A 15,498-nucleotide genomic window follows, 5' to 3' on the forward strand; every position below is an offset into this window, starting at 1 on the left:
CTGATAAATTGTCAACAATTACATTTCCATTCCTTTGTAACACAAAAAAGAAGCTTCTTGTCTGGAAATTCACTTGAGAAATGGCAAAAAAAAATAGAATAAAAAATACAAATAGTAGTAGTGTAATTATATTCATGAAAATGTATCGCATCTCTGTCAGTACAATCAATACAAGCAAACGTCATTTAAAAAAAAAAGGAAGGTGTGAAAATCAGAGAAAATTTTATTGACTGTTAAAAACCTGACGGGCCGTAAACTCATCACAGCTGTGTTAAGTCTGCGGTCATTAATATCAACAAGATCGCTAACGCCCCTCAGCAGAGGGCGCTGATTGGTCAGCAGTACATACCCACCCCCACCCCCCTCTTCAGACGACAGGCAGCTTTCCATACGTTGTCTGCCTTACGCCTCCGGTCCGAACCCGGAGGACGCCACTTAGCCGGGTTATTTTGATGCCGTAGCTTCAAACGAGGGCGGCTACGTTTTTAGCTTATGTTGCGGAACAACAGCGCGCCTCTTTCCCCGCCTCCACGCGCACGTAGGAGGGCAGAGCCGCGGAGTCGGAGACATCCGACGGGTTCAACTACTGTGGGAGTTGAAAGGCGAAGCTAACTGCTAGCGTCACAGAAAACAACGCAGCGATAGGACGCTGAAGGGCTCGCGCCTCCGCCAGATTTGGAGCTCGTGACAGTATCTGGTCCAACATGGTGACTTTGTCTTCCGCGTTGAGACCTCTGGCTTCGCTGCTTCACCGCCAGCTCACCAGACACGCCAGGAGCCACAGAGTAACACCGGTCAGAAGATGCAACCTGACGGCCTGCTCCAGCAAATATGTGCTGTCGCAGAGTAAGTGTGTGTCCTTATCGGCGCTAGCAGCGGGTCCAGCTGGTTTGTGTCCTACTCTGGTTCGGTTCGGGGTTCCCCCGTGGCCCGCGGGCCTTCGGTTTGGTTCACTGCATCAATTATCGCTTTGTGTTGACTTCCGACTAACGTGCTTAGAGAGCGGTGGAAAGGTCGGTCTGGATTTCCTCATCACTGGATTCGCGTCATCTTCTGCTCTGTACACTCAGCTATGTGTCCAAACTGGCTTCACCAGGTTTTCCTAGGAAATATTGATTTCCCAGGTCAATACCCCTTATGAGGGTCACCAGAAGCCCTTTGACCAACAAATGGGCCAATGCTTGATCACAACACATGCATGGTGTTATTGATGTTTCAAAAGCTGGCTTTAACATTTACCTTTGACAGGGAGGTAATGTTTCACTGACATCTGCATCGATTTGACACAAGAACAACTTCATAGATTTCATTAGATTTGCTGAAAAAGTTGGGTTCCAGACCCACTACAACACATTCATTGCAGTTTGGCATAAATAAAGGTCGTGTTAATATCTAGAGCATCTCCACCAGGGCAGCTCAGTTTCCCAACTGTGGTCACTGCGACCAAAATCTGCTCATATAAATGTAATGTGAAAACAAGAACTACATTTCACTAATAGTGATTGTGTGCAGGACACAGCACCTAAAATATATATTTCATGGCACATTCCCATCAAGTTTAATTGTAAATTTGGAGTAGAATCTGTTACAGCCAATAGCAGAAGAGCCAACTTGTAACAAAAATACTTGGTTACTTCAAAATTCTTGAAGTTGTTTTTATGACGAATAAATGCCAGTGAAATCCACCTCTTATTTTATTTCGAATTACAGGAAAATGTTTTTGTGGTCGTAGAGTCATTTACAGGGGGTCAAATGATGATGGGACTATTGCTTTAAGGTACAATGAGATAATGGGAAAACTGAGCTGTAGCAGTCTGTGTCCTGGCTGCTCTTAGTCACCATTCCTCTTTTTGCTCACAGAATATCTGCAACACCCAAACTTGTCTGATTAGTTGAGCAGCTTCGTCACCACACCCAGCGTGAAGCGTGTGTTGGAAAATCATACAGCACAGCAGATATTTTTACTTTACAAAGTCTTATGCCATGAATAAGACTTTCAAAAGGTTTTGATTTTAATACTGTGTATATTGTAGCATGTGTTGAAAAGTAATATTTTATTTAATTTATTATAAATTAAAAAAAAATTAATTCAATGAAGGATTTTTAATTGTATTTGAATATGTATCAACACTATTCTGACTTTTATGTTTTAAATGAAAATAATTGTGTGACGGGAGGAGTCTCTGTAGACCTAGTTTGATCCTGCCAAACTAAGAGATGTGTTCAAATGATCAACAGAATGACACCCAAGATAAAAGTACAATTTAATTTAAAAATTTAAGACGATAGCTGCAGGGATAGAGGAAGAATCACAGCAAAAGCAGGATTTAACTTGAGGTGGAGCTTCATGAATGGACAAAGAACCATGAATGAGGAAATGATTTCACTTTCATATTAACATTTAAATGGAAAACTCTGGGAATTCTTTTGTCAGAGCCATTTATTCTAAACGTTTTGTGGTGTAAATTTTTATAAACGACAAAAATGAAATCAGTCAAGTAAGATTAGAACAGGCAACAGTGGTCAAAAGTAATATTGTCGAAGTAATCCTCGTAGATGTGATGCACTTGTTTCCACTGTCGCAGGCTCCTAATTAATTATTATATCCTAGTTGCTTTTATTTTGTCGGGTCACACAGAGAAATAAACGTCTGTAGATCTCAGTCTGTAGTCTCAACTTTTGGTGAACTGACAGATTTGGATCGGTTTAGTCCCTCCGGGCATATGGACACTCTTCGTTGAACACATTATTAAATTAGGGATTATAGTCTTGAAAGAGATCTGACAGATCTGACAAAGGGATGATATTCACTCAGATGGCTGAACGAGTTGGACGTGTTTCCTCTTTTAGCAGCATTTTGTTACTACACGTCTTACAAACTGGTATCCATCGTTGAGCAAACACCCGTGTTGGTTTTCTTGGATACAAAAGCCGTCTAACAATCGTCTTTTTTCTGACGGGGATGGAAAGTCGTGATATTTGTGCCACTTCTGCCTGCCTTGTCATCAGCTCTGGTGTGGGTCAGTGGGTCCTATTGTGTGGTCTGACTAGTTTTAACACTGGTGGTGAGCAAATATTCATGGTATAACCAACAATTTTTATTCTGTGGTGCACCATGAAACTGTTAACCACTGCAGCCTTATGCATGGCTGGAGTCAGGTAACCGACCACCCCAGGAGGAGCCACTGAAATCTGATGAAGATGAAGTTTATTTCCCAGTCAGACGTATTCAGCACCGCTCTCAGTGGAAACCTTAAGCCCTGTGCAGGATGAATGGAGAGGAAAACAATGGACTCTGCTGCTTTTATGCCCTTTAACAGAAATACTTGACAGATTTTTTTTTTTTTTGTAGGAGGAAGAAAAATGGGCTTTTTTCATTTCATATTTTTTATTTCCTGGGGGAGGATTTATAAGTGGAACAATGTGTGTTTGGGTGGAGGTATGGAAAATGAGCACTGGTTTGGGGTATTGAAAAGACTGATCCATTGACTGACTGTGGCATTGCTGGTGGGTTGACTGGCCAAAGGTCCTGGTTTGATTCCCCCAGGAGGAGAGTTGGGGGCGTGCCAAGACATTCCACGTGTACAGACAGCCCACTTCTCTCTTATTTTGTAATTTCCCTCAAGTAAAAAAGTCAGAGGACGAGGAGGAAGTTCTTACTCACTGGCCTCTTTTTAATTCAGTTCCTTTAAACAGCTCACGGAAAGAGTGATTGTGTGTCTCTTTCTTGCTCTGTCTATGTGTAGTTTTCTATTTGACAAGCTTTTCATTTCAAAATGGATTTTCTGAAAATGCAGGAAGCAGCTGAGTACAACATGAAAAGTATGTTTCAATATTTTTATTTTTATTCCTTTCTTTCCATAGGTTCTCTCTCTCGTCAAATAGTCTGACTTTTTTTACTTTCCTCCTCCTCCTTCTCTTCCAGTGCATCCCATGTGGAAGGGACCCCTCGCCATACCGAGTGGGGATCGTCAGTCTCCAATTGACATTGTTCCGAGAAAAAGTGTCTTTGATTCGGAGCTGAAGCCTCTGGTCACAGATTACGACCCGCAGACCTGCCAACAAATCTGGAATAACGGTTACTCTTTTCTGGTGGAGTACGATGACACTGAAGATAAATCCAGTAAGTACTCTTTCTGATGTTGTGCAAAGACATGTCTTAATTAGTTTTACCACAAATCAATTTTTTGGTGCAATGGACTTTGAAGATTTTCTTCATTTAACTTTCTGTTTATTAATTACAAAACTGAGAAAGTCTGATTTTCACTCTGAATGGATTTAATCTCAGTAAGGCGCCTGCATGTTTTGATCTACACAAGAGGATTATTTCTTTTCTCCCCCCTCAAAGAGCCCAATGTCTGCACTAAAACCCACAGATAAGTGCTGCACTTGAAGCAGCGAAGAAATGTTGCAACAGTCATGTGGACTCGGTCACAGTCATGTGACTTTAAAGTCTGCGCTGACCTCAACAACTTATATATAGTTTGCATTAGTAATTCTGTAGTTTAATGAGGTACTCCATAAACACTGTTGATCTTCCACACCTCACACAAACCTTAAAAATAAAGTGATGAAGAAGCTGGAAAATGAAGCAGACTATAAACCAGATGTGTGTCAAGAGTTCAGTGTGTTCCTGAGGAGGAACAGGTTTGTAATCCTCCTTCTCTGTTGGCAGTGTTTCTGATAAACACATTGCAGAGGTAATACACATATATGTATGTGTGTGTGTGTGTGTGTGTGTGTGTATATATATATATATATATATATATATATATATATACTGTATATAGTAAGATTCTTGCACATGCTTTGTGTGTCACTCACATTTCCTTGATGTTTTTATATGAGTAACCAGTGCAAGCTTAGGTCTTCTTTTTGTAGGAGGTTGCAAACACAATACTAGCAGATAACAGACAGTCAGAGACATGATCCCACTCCTTTGGAGGACAAGCACTTTCTTTGTGAAATGTGATGATGCACTGATCTACATGTCCTTTTTCATTTCTGGTGCAGCACTGAAAGGGGGCCCGCTGCAAGACAAATTCAGGCTGTGCCAGTTTCACTTCCACTGGGGCGAATGCAACGCCTGGGGGTCAGAGCACACCTTAGACCGGAGGTTGTTCCCTGCAGAGGTAGTGCGACTGCTTTAACTCATGCTAACACACTCAGAACATGAATTCACAATTATTCCAGATGGGAACAGGACGTACTGTATAATATCAAGGAGGAAGAGGAGGAAATCTGCTTTAAAACAGTTGAGAAAGCAAGAAGGGACTGAAAGGACACTCTTTTGGCTTTGATGGTATACACCTCTTGACTCTTGAGTGTCATATTTTGTTTTTGAAACATGCAAATATTTGAGGTTGTGTGATTCTTAGAGAATTGTCATTGCATTGTAACATTTCTACTCTTCCAGTCCAATGTAACAGCAGCACCTGAGACAAAAAGAAATAAGCGCTATTACAATATTGAAATATCTCACTGATTTGATTGTTCAGTGTGTGCACAGATTGGAGCAGAGATACATGGATTTAGCGGTCAGGCTGAGACATGAACTCTTATCGCCTTACTTCAGATATACTTGTTAAAATGATGGCTGGAACCTGCAGAAGTAAGACGGCACCTTCCTTTCATAGTTCACCAATGAAACTGTCCCTAATAAATATATGGGTAAGAAGTGATACGTTTGTTAGGTACAAAAGGTGCAGCCAGAACAGTATCTTCAGTTGCGTTCTTTGCGTGGTTGTCAGTTTGGAGTTAGATTGACAGTGCTGTGCCAGTAACGGCACCCTCCTCTCCGACTTCCTCGAGGTTGGAGTCATCAAGTGTGTGTGTGTGTGTTGTCATGAGGCCAGGTCGATGAATGGAAAAACAATCAGGCATCCTGATGAAGAAAGCAGGTACTTAATTGAGACTAAAGTTCCCTGCAGGTGTTTTCCACATGAATGGATGATCTCTGAAGGGTTAAAGGAGACGTTGAAGGAAACAAATCTGCGCTCTTTAAACAGTCTCAGTGTTGATTTAATTTTCTGTGTGCATGTCCTTGTCCAAATACCTGGAAAAGATTGGATTGAATGAGAAGGCACACAGAGCAGGGGTTATCACGCTGTACACCTGTCATGTCAGATTCTTTCATCAGATGTGCTCCATGTGTTCGTCTCCCAGGGGGGTTTGAACCTGGTGCATGTTTCCAGTGTGACTTCTAGGTGTTCAAGCACACTTATTTAAGAACAGCTTCCACTCACTCTGTGTGTGTGTGTGTGTGTGTGTGTGTGTGTGTGTGTGTGTGCGCGCGCGTGCGCGTGCGTGCGTGCATGTTATTGTTCTCAGCACTCAGCTACTTGACACATGCATGCATTTATGTGTGAAGGTCAGTATGCAGTCCTGAGGTTGAGGTGTTTGGGTTCATGTATATTGTTTGCTGGCGGTGAAGCTGTTAAAATCGAGTCGTGCCATCCTTGTGTACTTTAAAAGGGAAGCTGGAGCGTCTCCTGCTGCTTTGCTCCTGTGTTGTGTGACTAAAGCACACATTACTCCACATGACTGTCATCAGTCATTTTTCAGTCATAGTCATGATAATATCAATAAACACATCCAAACCACTAAATGGTGACAGTGTATTAATGATATCAGTTCATTCTCCTTTTGTCTTCCCGGCTATATAAACGCTGTGTAGTACATTTTATAATCTTATTTTTGATGCAGTTTTTGGGGAAAACTTTAATGTTCCAAGCAAAGAAATTTATTGTATTTATCTGTTTAAAAAAGTATCTGCAGGATTTGTTTTGGATGACGAGTAAAAACCCCTAGATTTTTGCATGTAAACATTCAAAACTGACATTGTATGTTTGAGAATCAATCAACAAAATGTAAAAATTTTCAAAAGTCTTGAAGTCAATCAGTATTTTCTAAAACTCCAATGATCTCACACTGGCAAAGACTTTTTGTCTGTTTTCTGTTTTCTTTTGTGCTTTTTCATCAACATCTTCGATGTCATCAGAAAAAAAAGATCATCACAGTAAAGTCCATATTAAAATTAGCCACACAACCTTTACTGTGTGATGACAAATGAAGACAAGACTGGATTAGTAGGTTGATTACAGGACAGAATGATTGAGCCAGATCACTGCTGAGGGACACACACACACACACACACACACACACACACACACACACTAAATTATGTGTATGCTCTGTGTTTTCTCAGCTTCACTTGGTCCATTGGAACTCTGAGAAGTACAATTTGTTTGAGGAGGCCCTGAGCGAGGACAACGGACTGGCTGTCATTGGAGTCTTCCTTAAGGTATGTATAACAACCTTAAATTATGCATCAGTGACACTGCAATACAAACAACTATACCTCTCTATAGAGCTTGACACTGACTGCACTTAAAATCAGTGTATGATCCTTGTGTAGGTTGGAAAGAGACATGAGGGGCTGCAGAAACTGGTGGATGCTCTGCCTGCTATCAGACATAAGGTCAGTAAACACATAATTATCATATTTGTACATTTTAAGATGAAGTTCTGTTATCTGAACCCATTTAATATCTGAGTATGAGTGACAACACCATCCTCTAGTGGTGTAGTATAGACTCTACAGGACTGGTTAAGAGGCCATTTCCAACAATTAACAAAAGAAATAATGGAACAAGTTCATCATTGATGCTCCGGACAGTGAAATTCTAAATGTCTTTACCTACATTATTTACATTTGTTAAACAATAGGGCCTCATAATTTCCTGAAACATTCAAACAAATTGAGTTGTTTTTCTCCCGTCTCTTTCTATTTCTGGCTGTCTTCAGGACAGTGTGGTGGAGTTCACCCGGTTTGATCCCGCCTGTCTATTACCCCCCAACACTGATGACTACTGGACCTACCACGGCTCTCTGACCACACCCCCTCTGACGGAGTCAGTCACCTGGATCGTTATGAAGCAGCACATAGAAGTCAGCCACGAGCAGGTGTGCGTGTGTGTGTGTGTAAAAGGTTTTTTAGATTTGACATTTATCATATTTTGGTTTTGAGCTGCATTCACTGTTTTATCAGGATGTAGTTTTCCTTCTGCTTGAATCTGTGGTTATCTATCGCTCTGAATTATATGTGTGAAAGTTTCAAGACTTTTTTTGTGTCTCTTTCAGCTGGCAGTTTTCCGAAGCCTTCTTTTCACCTCAGCTGAGGAGGAAGTCCAGAAGAGCATGGTGAACAACTTCCGCGTGCAGCAACCTCTCTGCGGTCGCACTGTCCGGTCCTCCTTCACGCCGTTCCTGCAGGAGTCTGGGAAGGACAAACACTGATACCGCTGGACACAGTAACACACACCATGATCACCGCTACACAGTGACTGTGCAAACAGGTAGAGACTTGTTGTTTTACTCTACCACACAAAAGGTGTCTCATCCACATCTAAAGAAGGTAAATTCGGTTTTAACATTTTATTGGTGAAAGTTTTTACTCTTATCGTGAAACATGTTATTTGGAAGAGTTGGATTCTTTAGTTTTTGTGAAGGTGAAATTTTTATTTTGTTCGTCAGTTTCAGGTTTGACAAATAAGGGATGAGGAAAATATGCAGCTCTATTGATATGAATCATATTTATTTTAAGTTTCATTTGATTTCTGTACATGTATGCTGCTAGGTTCATCATTGATTTTATTTCTGCATTTAAAAAGAGGAGTTAAAATGTAAGTTTTCTTAATCTGTTACACAGAGATTATACTAAATGCAAGATATCTAACATTCTTAAACAGGTTTTTGTCTGTGTGTCACAGAAAGATAACTGACACACATACACACACACTAGAGTTTTAAAGGAACTGTCAAAGTCAATTGTTCTTCTCCACGTAACTGTTAAATATGTAGCAACCAAACATGTCAGGTTACTGTAGTACACAGAGGTACGATTGTAGAATACATTGATTAAGATGATCAGTCTTCCCTCATATCTATTGATATTTCACATACCATAACAGCTGCGTTCAGACTGCGGGCAAATCGGATTCCAATCAGATTCCCTTTGATTTCTGATTTGTAGGACTGACTGTCCACTCAGTTTTTAGCAAGTGCCCAAATGGGATCTTGCTCTGTTCAGACTGGGCCAATTTATTGGCTAATCTGACAGGTTGCCACAGCAACGACATGGGGCCGGGGTTCAGATTAAGAACAGCCGTCTGATTTCAATAGGGATGGGCTAAAAGTTGGATTTTGGGTGCCATTCTGCACGCAGCCTACGTCAGTGCCTTCTCTGTGTGGATCAGTGCTGCTGATCTTCACTCTTGTTCCATGCAGCTAAGGTTCTAGTGGTAGCTCACAGAAACATCATTATCTAGACCTCATTTTTCTTTTGTGAGTGAATGAAAAGTGAACTGGAACAACGTACCACTGCGCTCCAGTACACGATAAACACAGGATTGAAGAGTTACACAACTGTAGAATCCCTGATATGATCACAAATTCTACTTACTTTGATTACATTTGTTTGTTCACGTATGAATTCTTCTTCTTATTCATCAGCTGACTTACAGTACAGCACGTAGATATGTCCGATTTCATATCAGGTAAATATCATCATTATGCTAAAAACCAGAAAACATATCAAAGGAAGAGCTTTTTTCAACTTCCAACCTTAATTTATGAAAGTACGTGAGTTGAGGTGTGTGTTTGTTGTTGTCTACCTGAATCTTTCAACAATGCTGCAGCGCTATGGAAACATCCGCTCCCCCTGTTCATCACCACCAGCTGAGACCTCACAACACACTCATGTAAACTCATCATCAAAAATTGTTCTATAAATACTGGTAATGCATTAGAAATGATTGCATCTTTTCTCTTTGAAATGATGAAATGAGTCTCTTTGGTGTATTGTATCAACATGTTCCTGCCTCCATCGTGTACGACTGTATTTTAGTGATTTCTATGCACCGTGATTGGCCTTCATGTTTCATGACATTTTACTCAAGTGACTCTTTTATGTCCTTTTTTTTTAAACATTGAACACAATTAATATCAAAGTTTTGAAGAAGATGTCGAGTCTGTGTGAAAATCTTTCCTGTCAGAGTCAGCGATGTTGTCCGTACATTAAATGATATGGGTTTGTTTGTACATTTGATGATCTGTGATGTTTTTGTTGACATCTCCCTGTTCTTTCTTTGTACACAACTTTGCCTTTAAGATCACAGAACTCTGTCACGTTATGTTCTTATGGTTTCCTGTAGCTCAGTGCCTCATGTTTAGGCAGGTGGCTGTTCTCTAACATGAATACTACACAATCTATACAGGGCATATTTTAGATGTTTATTTTTTTCCATTTGAACGCTGACATTCCTGCTCTGCAGGGTTCCACTGGATTCCCCCCTCCCCTCCCAGGACGCCTTGCTCCATTGGTTTAATGTCAAAAATATGTTTCATCACTTGTTTCATTCAACATTGATTTCAATGAGGTATTAAAGTGATGTAAAAAACATTCTGTCATCTCTGTGCTTTTTTTTTTTTTTACACTCGTGCATCTGATACAGATGAAGTAATGAAGTGATTTCACACCTGTTTAAACTGAAAGTGTAGAAAACAACAAACAGGTCTCAAACTGTCCTCCTGCTCCACCTGCAGACCTCCACGACCCAACCCCTCACCAAGCATGACCCGGGGCAGGAGGGTGTTGGCCCCCACCACTCTGTTCCCACTAATACCTTAGAAGCCCCTTTACACAGAGTGGGGATGTTTGGTGGCTCCCACCCAGAACACCTGCGGTCCAGAGGGTGGAGTGTTTATACACACACACACACACACACACACACACACACACACACACACACACACACACACACACACACACACTTATGCACTGTTACCACAGCTTGGTTTGATCTGGTTCTCCACCTGAATCAAACTAAATGAATGGTGAATGCAGAGACCCTGGGGGTGTTTATTGTGCTTGGCTGAAGAGGAGAGGGGATCCAGTCTACTGGGACACCGTCTGCTGGGCTTCTGTTGTTCGACTTGACCGACTTAATGAAGACCCAGAAGGTTCCTTCTGTGAAATTCTGAACACATTTGTGGTAAACAATGAAGGCTGTTTGCCCACCTCCCCCCAGATCCTTGAATGATGGTAGTTCCCAAGGAATAGATTCATAGTGGATCATGGCCATATGATTATTTCTGACACTGCTTGCTTTCCATTCATGAAAGATTTTGAGCACAAAAAAACCAAACAACAGAAAAATGAGGGAACATTCAGCAAAGAAGTACAATATTAAATTCTTCTTTCCATGCACTTCTTTATTGGTTCTCTCTTGTTTTCTTTTGGTTTTTTTGTTTATTGTGGTTGAGAAACTTTTTTTACAAAGAGATAATACATGGTGTTGTTAATTTGTCTGCTTTTATGGTTTTAGGGTTATGCAAAACCTACTTCACGGATTTTCATTAAATTTGGAAGCTGAACACGTTTGGAGAGTTGCAAGATAAACCTTTGGAGAGCATTTCTGCATATAATGCATATTACATGATGGATTTGCATGACATCTGTTGAAATGGTGGGTCCAATGCCACTAAAAAAAAACAACACTCAGGATTTTATTGAACTTCCTATAATGTCCGTGTGTGAACAGAGGAAACGACAAAACTTCCAAGTTGAGTTTAATATGTTTTTTAAAAAAGTTTAGAAGTGTTTGTCCTACTTAGAGATGAATTATATATATATGCTATGGTAATGTTGATTTTACAGTTGGATGATATAGCTTAATTTTATCTAAAACATGTGAAAATGTATTATGTATAATGTGTACAGATAATGATCCAACTTTGAGAAAACATATACAGTATGTTTTATAAATAGCAAAAGTAAGTTCTGTTAATGACTTAGAGATTGTCTCCTTGTGATGTTAAAAAATATTTCCTTTTGAAGATCCATCCCATCATGAACATCTGGGTTCAGGGGAAACTCATGTGTAAAGATTCCTCACTCCCAAAAGAAAGTATGTTGATATAAGCTGATTTCAGGAATAACATTCAGTTGGACAATGAGTGAAGTGAAAAGAAGGAAGCTTTTCCAGGTGATGATGAAAAATGTAGAGCCTTCATGAAAGACCTGAAAGAACTTGAGAGCAGCCCTTCACCACCTTCATAACAGCTGCAGGTCTCTTAATATATTAGAGACCTGATCATTTTTGTTTTGGTCATCAGGTTGAACAGGTTGAACAGGAAACACACTTAAGGTAACGGGTAAATAAAAACTTAGGAGAGGACTGGGTGTTGCCTAAGAGGCAGGTGGGTGAGGTGAGGGAGAAAAGTGAAGCAAGGCTGGGAGATGTTCAGCAGCAGCCACGCTGCAGCAGCTAACCCCACCCTTGGGGTTGAGCATTGGATCATACAACATGACATGGTGAGAGCAGGTGATTATTTTTGATTATATATGATTATATTTATCACAGAATTGTTGTATTTTTATCACATTGTTTCCTTTTGTGAAAGAATAACGTCACATTGCTGTCAGGACCACAATGTCTAAACAGCTCAATGACTCATTTAACCATTTGTACCAGTTTTATATCTCCACCCATCAGCTGTGGTTCATGAGAATTCTTTAAAGGGTGAGGCTAATAAGAGAAATTAGTCACCTGTAATAAGTAGTACAAGTTCTGGGCAGACGTGGTGTTTTATGCAAGGAATACAGTAAAGTCAGGCAGGAAGTTCTTCAACAGGAAGTAATGTTTAAATGTCATATTCAAAATGACCACTTTTTTCTTGTCTGTCTCATTATTTTCTATTTTTAAAGGTTCCATTTAAATAAAAATATATTTTTCTTAATAACAATATATAAGCTCTTACTTTAGAAACCACATTCTATCACAGTCCTTAACGTTACCAGAGTGCTCTGGGTTTGTGTCTTCCTGTTTTTCCTGTTTAATGTGGAGAAATTACGTCTAATGTCAACTATGTTTGGTTATTTCCTGATTTGGTGTATTATCATGTGTATTACTTTGATTGTTTGCTGTATGACTGTTTATTTTCCCTGTTCAATTGCTGTGTTCTAATTCTCCTGTATCCCAGTCATTCCTCATTTTCCGTTCCATTGATCTCCTGTATCACTCCTCCCATTCTTGTTAGTTTGATTTTCCACCTCAGAGTCATACTTTGTCAGAGTTTTGTTTCATTTTGCAAATGATTATGGGCTTACCTTTATTAGCTTAATTATTAAATTAGTGAATTCTCTACCTCCTGTGTGGTCTGCTTTCAGGTCCTGCATTTGAACCGTCTAATCCTAGACTCCATTATGTATACTGTATCTGCTTAGAAGATCAGGAAAGTGACGACATTAGGGGGTGGTCAAGTCGGGCTTGCGTCATAATTGCCCCATTTATTTGGTGCTACACTGGACAGCATCATCTAACACAACAGTCCTGGTCAGATTTGGATCTTAACCACATCTTAAACTTGAAATAATTTATGAATGATGTTCAATACAACTGTAAGAATAACAATGATACGTATCATAGATCACAAATTTCCTGTTTTATTTTAAGACCTCCTATTCTGGAATATTCCTCCGTTTAAGGGTCGCAACCTCTTTCTTCAATTCCAACCAGATATACGTGTCTGTGACAGCGTCTAGAACGATCCAGGACATTTTTTGAAAGCAGGCCCTGGGGAGCTTTGAAGTCTTTTGGTATCCTTGTCCTTTAAGAATGACGTATTTAACCTATGGCCAGTATGTGAGCTGCAGAGGAAACACTGATGTTTCAGCTCCAGTGTTTATTTCAAGTGCTTCAGTCTAAAACTAGCAACATTAAATATTTGAAGTCACATGACGTGCAATCTAACTTCTAAACAGTTAAATAATTTGACATTTATTTGGTGGCATAAAAACACTGCTTTCAGGTTGACCCCCTTATTGGTATTTTGTTATGACAGTAAACCTGGATGTACTGTATAGTGATACAATCACACCAATATATGTAACTCTTTCTGGAAAGCTCCTTTCTTAATCCTCCAGCTCCAGATGACATCATAGGTGAAATAAGTCTGGCAAATACAAAATAAAATGATTTCAAATGGACTTGACTAAAGTGTTCAAAAAAACAAAGGGACTGAAGGACAAAAAAAAGAGACTTCACTTACTAAAACTGGCAAATTATTTTTATTATTTAAGTAAAAATAAAATGTCAGTTTCTTTCAAATGTTCTTTTGGACAAAGCCAAAACATCCATCCATTCAGAGAAGACATTGTCTTCAACTACTTTTCAGAAAAACAGGTTATGCTGGAGTCTATCCCAGCGGGCCACACGTGAGAGACGGACCGCACCCTGGATGAGTCGCCAGCGCATCACAGTACCAGAAAGCTGAAACATGATTTCAAAATGCAAATTCATCAAAATAAGAAAGAACTGAATCATATTTACAGGTTATAGCATCTCCAACTGGTGCAAAACACGTAAAAATATTTGTACATCTTGGGGGCTCAGTTATGCTAGAAGTAAATGCTAAAATATGTTGCCTTATTTTAATATTTGGGTGAACTAACCCTGATGTAAGTTGGACACATGTAGATGAATGTAAGCCTTGACAGCAGACTATCGGTCAGAGGCCAGCTGTAAATCGATTTCATATGTCTTGTATTTAACCTTTTACCACTGACTGAATGAAGCAGAGATGAAAAGCAGAAAAAGATGAAGGCTGGTTCTGATTAGAGAACTTTCTTCCCGTGGCCCTTCTGTTGTCTGTTTGAAGGGACTGGATGGGTCAACAACCAATGAACCCATCCAGGTCTTCACACAGGCAGACATACAAACAGGAGCACACAATGAGGGGCCCCTTTCTCTCTGAAGTGTACGCCACCTGCTTTTACTCCTCATCTTCCTCCTGCCTTACTCATCTTTGACCTCTTCAGTCTCTCTGATGTATTTGTTTGGCCCTTCAGATATTTCAGACAAAGGACTTCCATCCATATGATTCCTGTTTTGACTATAGTCCTGCTTGTTCGAGTGTGTTTGTGAGTGCACATCAAAATTTCCATCTCATACTGTTCCAGGCAGCAACATATCTCACAAAAAATGTTCTAACATGTTTTTATCATGAAGGGAAAATTGGAAAAGAGACGAGATAACCTAAAACATATTAAAGTCTCCAGTAGGACGTTCAGCTCATGACTGGTGCTCTTATCCCACTGCCTTTTTTTGTTTGTTTGTTTAATATTCTTGCACACTGAGTAAAACCTTCTACGAATAAATAGGGATTGATCAAAAGCCAATGAACTCTTCTCAGAAGTTGCTCAGATGAACCTGATTAACAGGCACATGTTTTGCTGGTTTGCTTTTAAATATATTTATTCGACATTTCTCTGAAAAGAGCATGATTTCTTTTTAGGCATCTTAAGGGCGCTGATATATTGGTCCACCTTAAAAATAAACTGACTTTAGCTGCCACCTTATCTGTCTCATTACATACTTTGCATTATGTGGAGGAGCTGCATATGGTATTTTAAAACACCTCATTTACTCTTAAATG

At 39.9% G+C, this 15,498-nt stretch overlaps 1 protein-coding gene across 2 annotated transcripts; it reads left to right on the forward strand.

Moving 5' to 3' along the window:
• Positions 1–354: 354 nt before the first annotated feature.
• ca5a (carbonic anhydrase Va) lies at positions 355–10,462 on the forward strand. 2 transcript variants are annotated; one of them, XM_068313280.1, is made up of 7 exons: positions 355–846; positions 3,926–4,123; positions 5,014–5,132; positions 7,208–7,303; positions 7,418–7,480; positions 7,807–7,965; positions 8,143–10,462. In XM_068313280.1, exons 1-7 carry the CDS (start codon positions 705–707, stop codon positions 8,296–8,298), a joined length of 933 nt encoding a protein of 310 aa, XP_068169381.1. In that variant the 5' UTR covers positions 355–704; the 3' UTR covers positions 8,299–10,462. The 2 variants fall into 2 exon arrangements, with proteins under 2 accessions (XP_068169381.1, XP_068169382.1); XM_068313281.1 differs by lacking the exon at positions 355–846 and adding an exon at positions 2,740–3,822.
• The last annotated feature ends 5,036 nt before the right edge of the window (positions 10,463–15,498 follow it).

The sequence above is a fragment of the Antennarius striatus genome, chromosome 4, assembly GCF_040054535.1.
Source record: "Antennarius striatus isolate MH-2024 chromosome 4, ASM4005453v1, whole genome shotgun sequence".
Classification (NCBI taxonomy): Eukaryota; Metazoa; Chordata; class Actinopteri; order Lophiiformes; family Antennariidae; genus Antennarius; species Antennarius striatus.

What these genes read in the sequence shown, in the direction of transcription:
- ca5a (XM_068313280.1), top strand. Translation starts at nt 705, where the DNA reads ATGGTGACTTTGTCTTCCGCGTTGAGACCTCTGGCTTCGCTGCTTCAC. An exon ending in TGACACTGAAGATAAATCCA is followed by an intron (nt 4,124 to 5,013) that starts GTAAGTACTCTT and finishes TTTCTGGTGCAG; the next exon opens with CACTGAAAGGGGGCCCGCTG. An exon ending in TAGAAGTCAGCCACGAGCAG is followed by an intron (nt 7,966 to 8,142) that starts GTGTGCGTGTGT and finishes TGTCTCTTTCAG; the next exon opens with CTGGCAGTTTTCCGAAGCCT.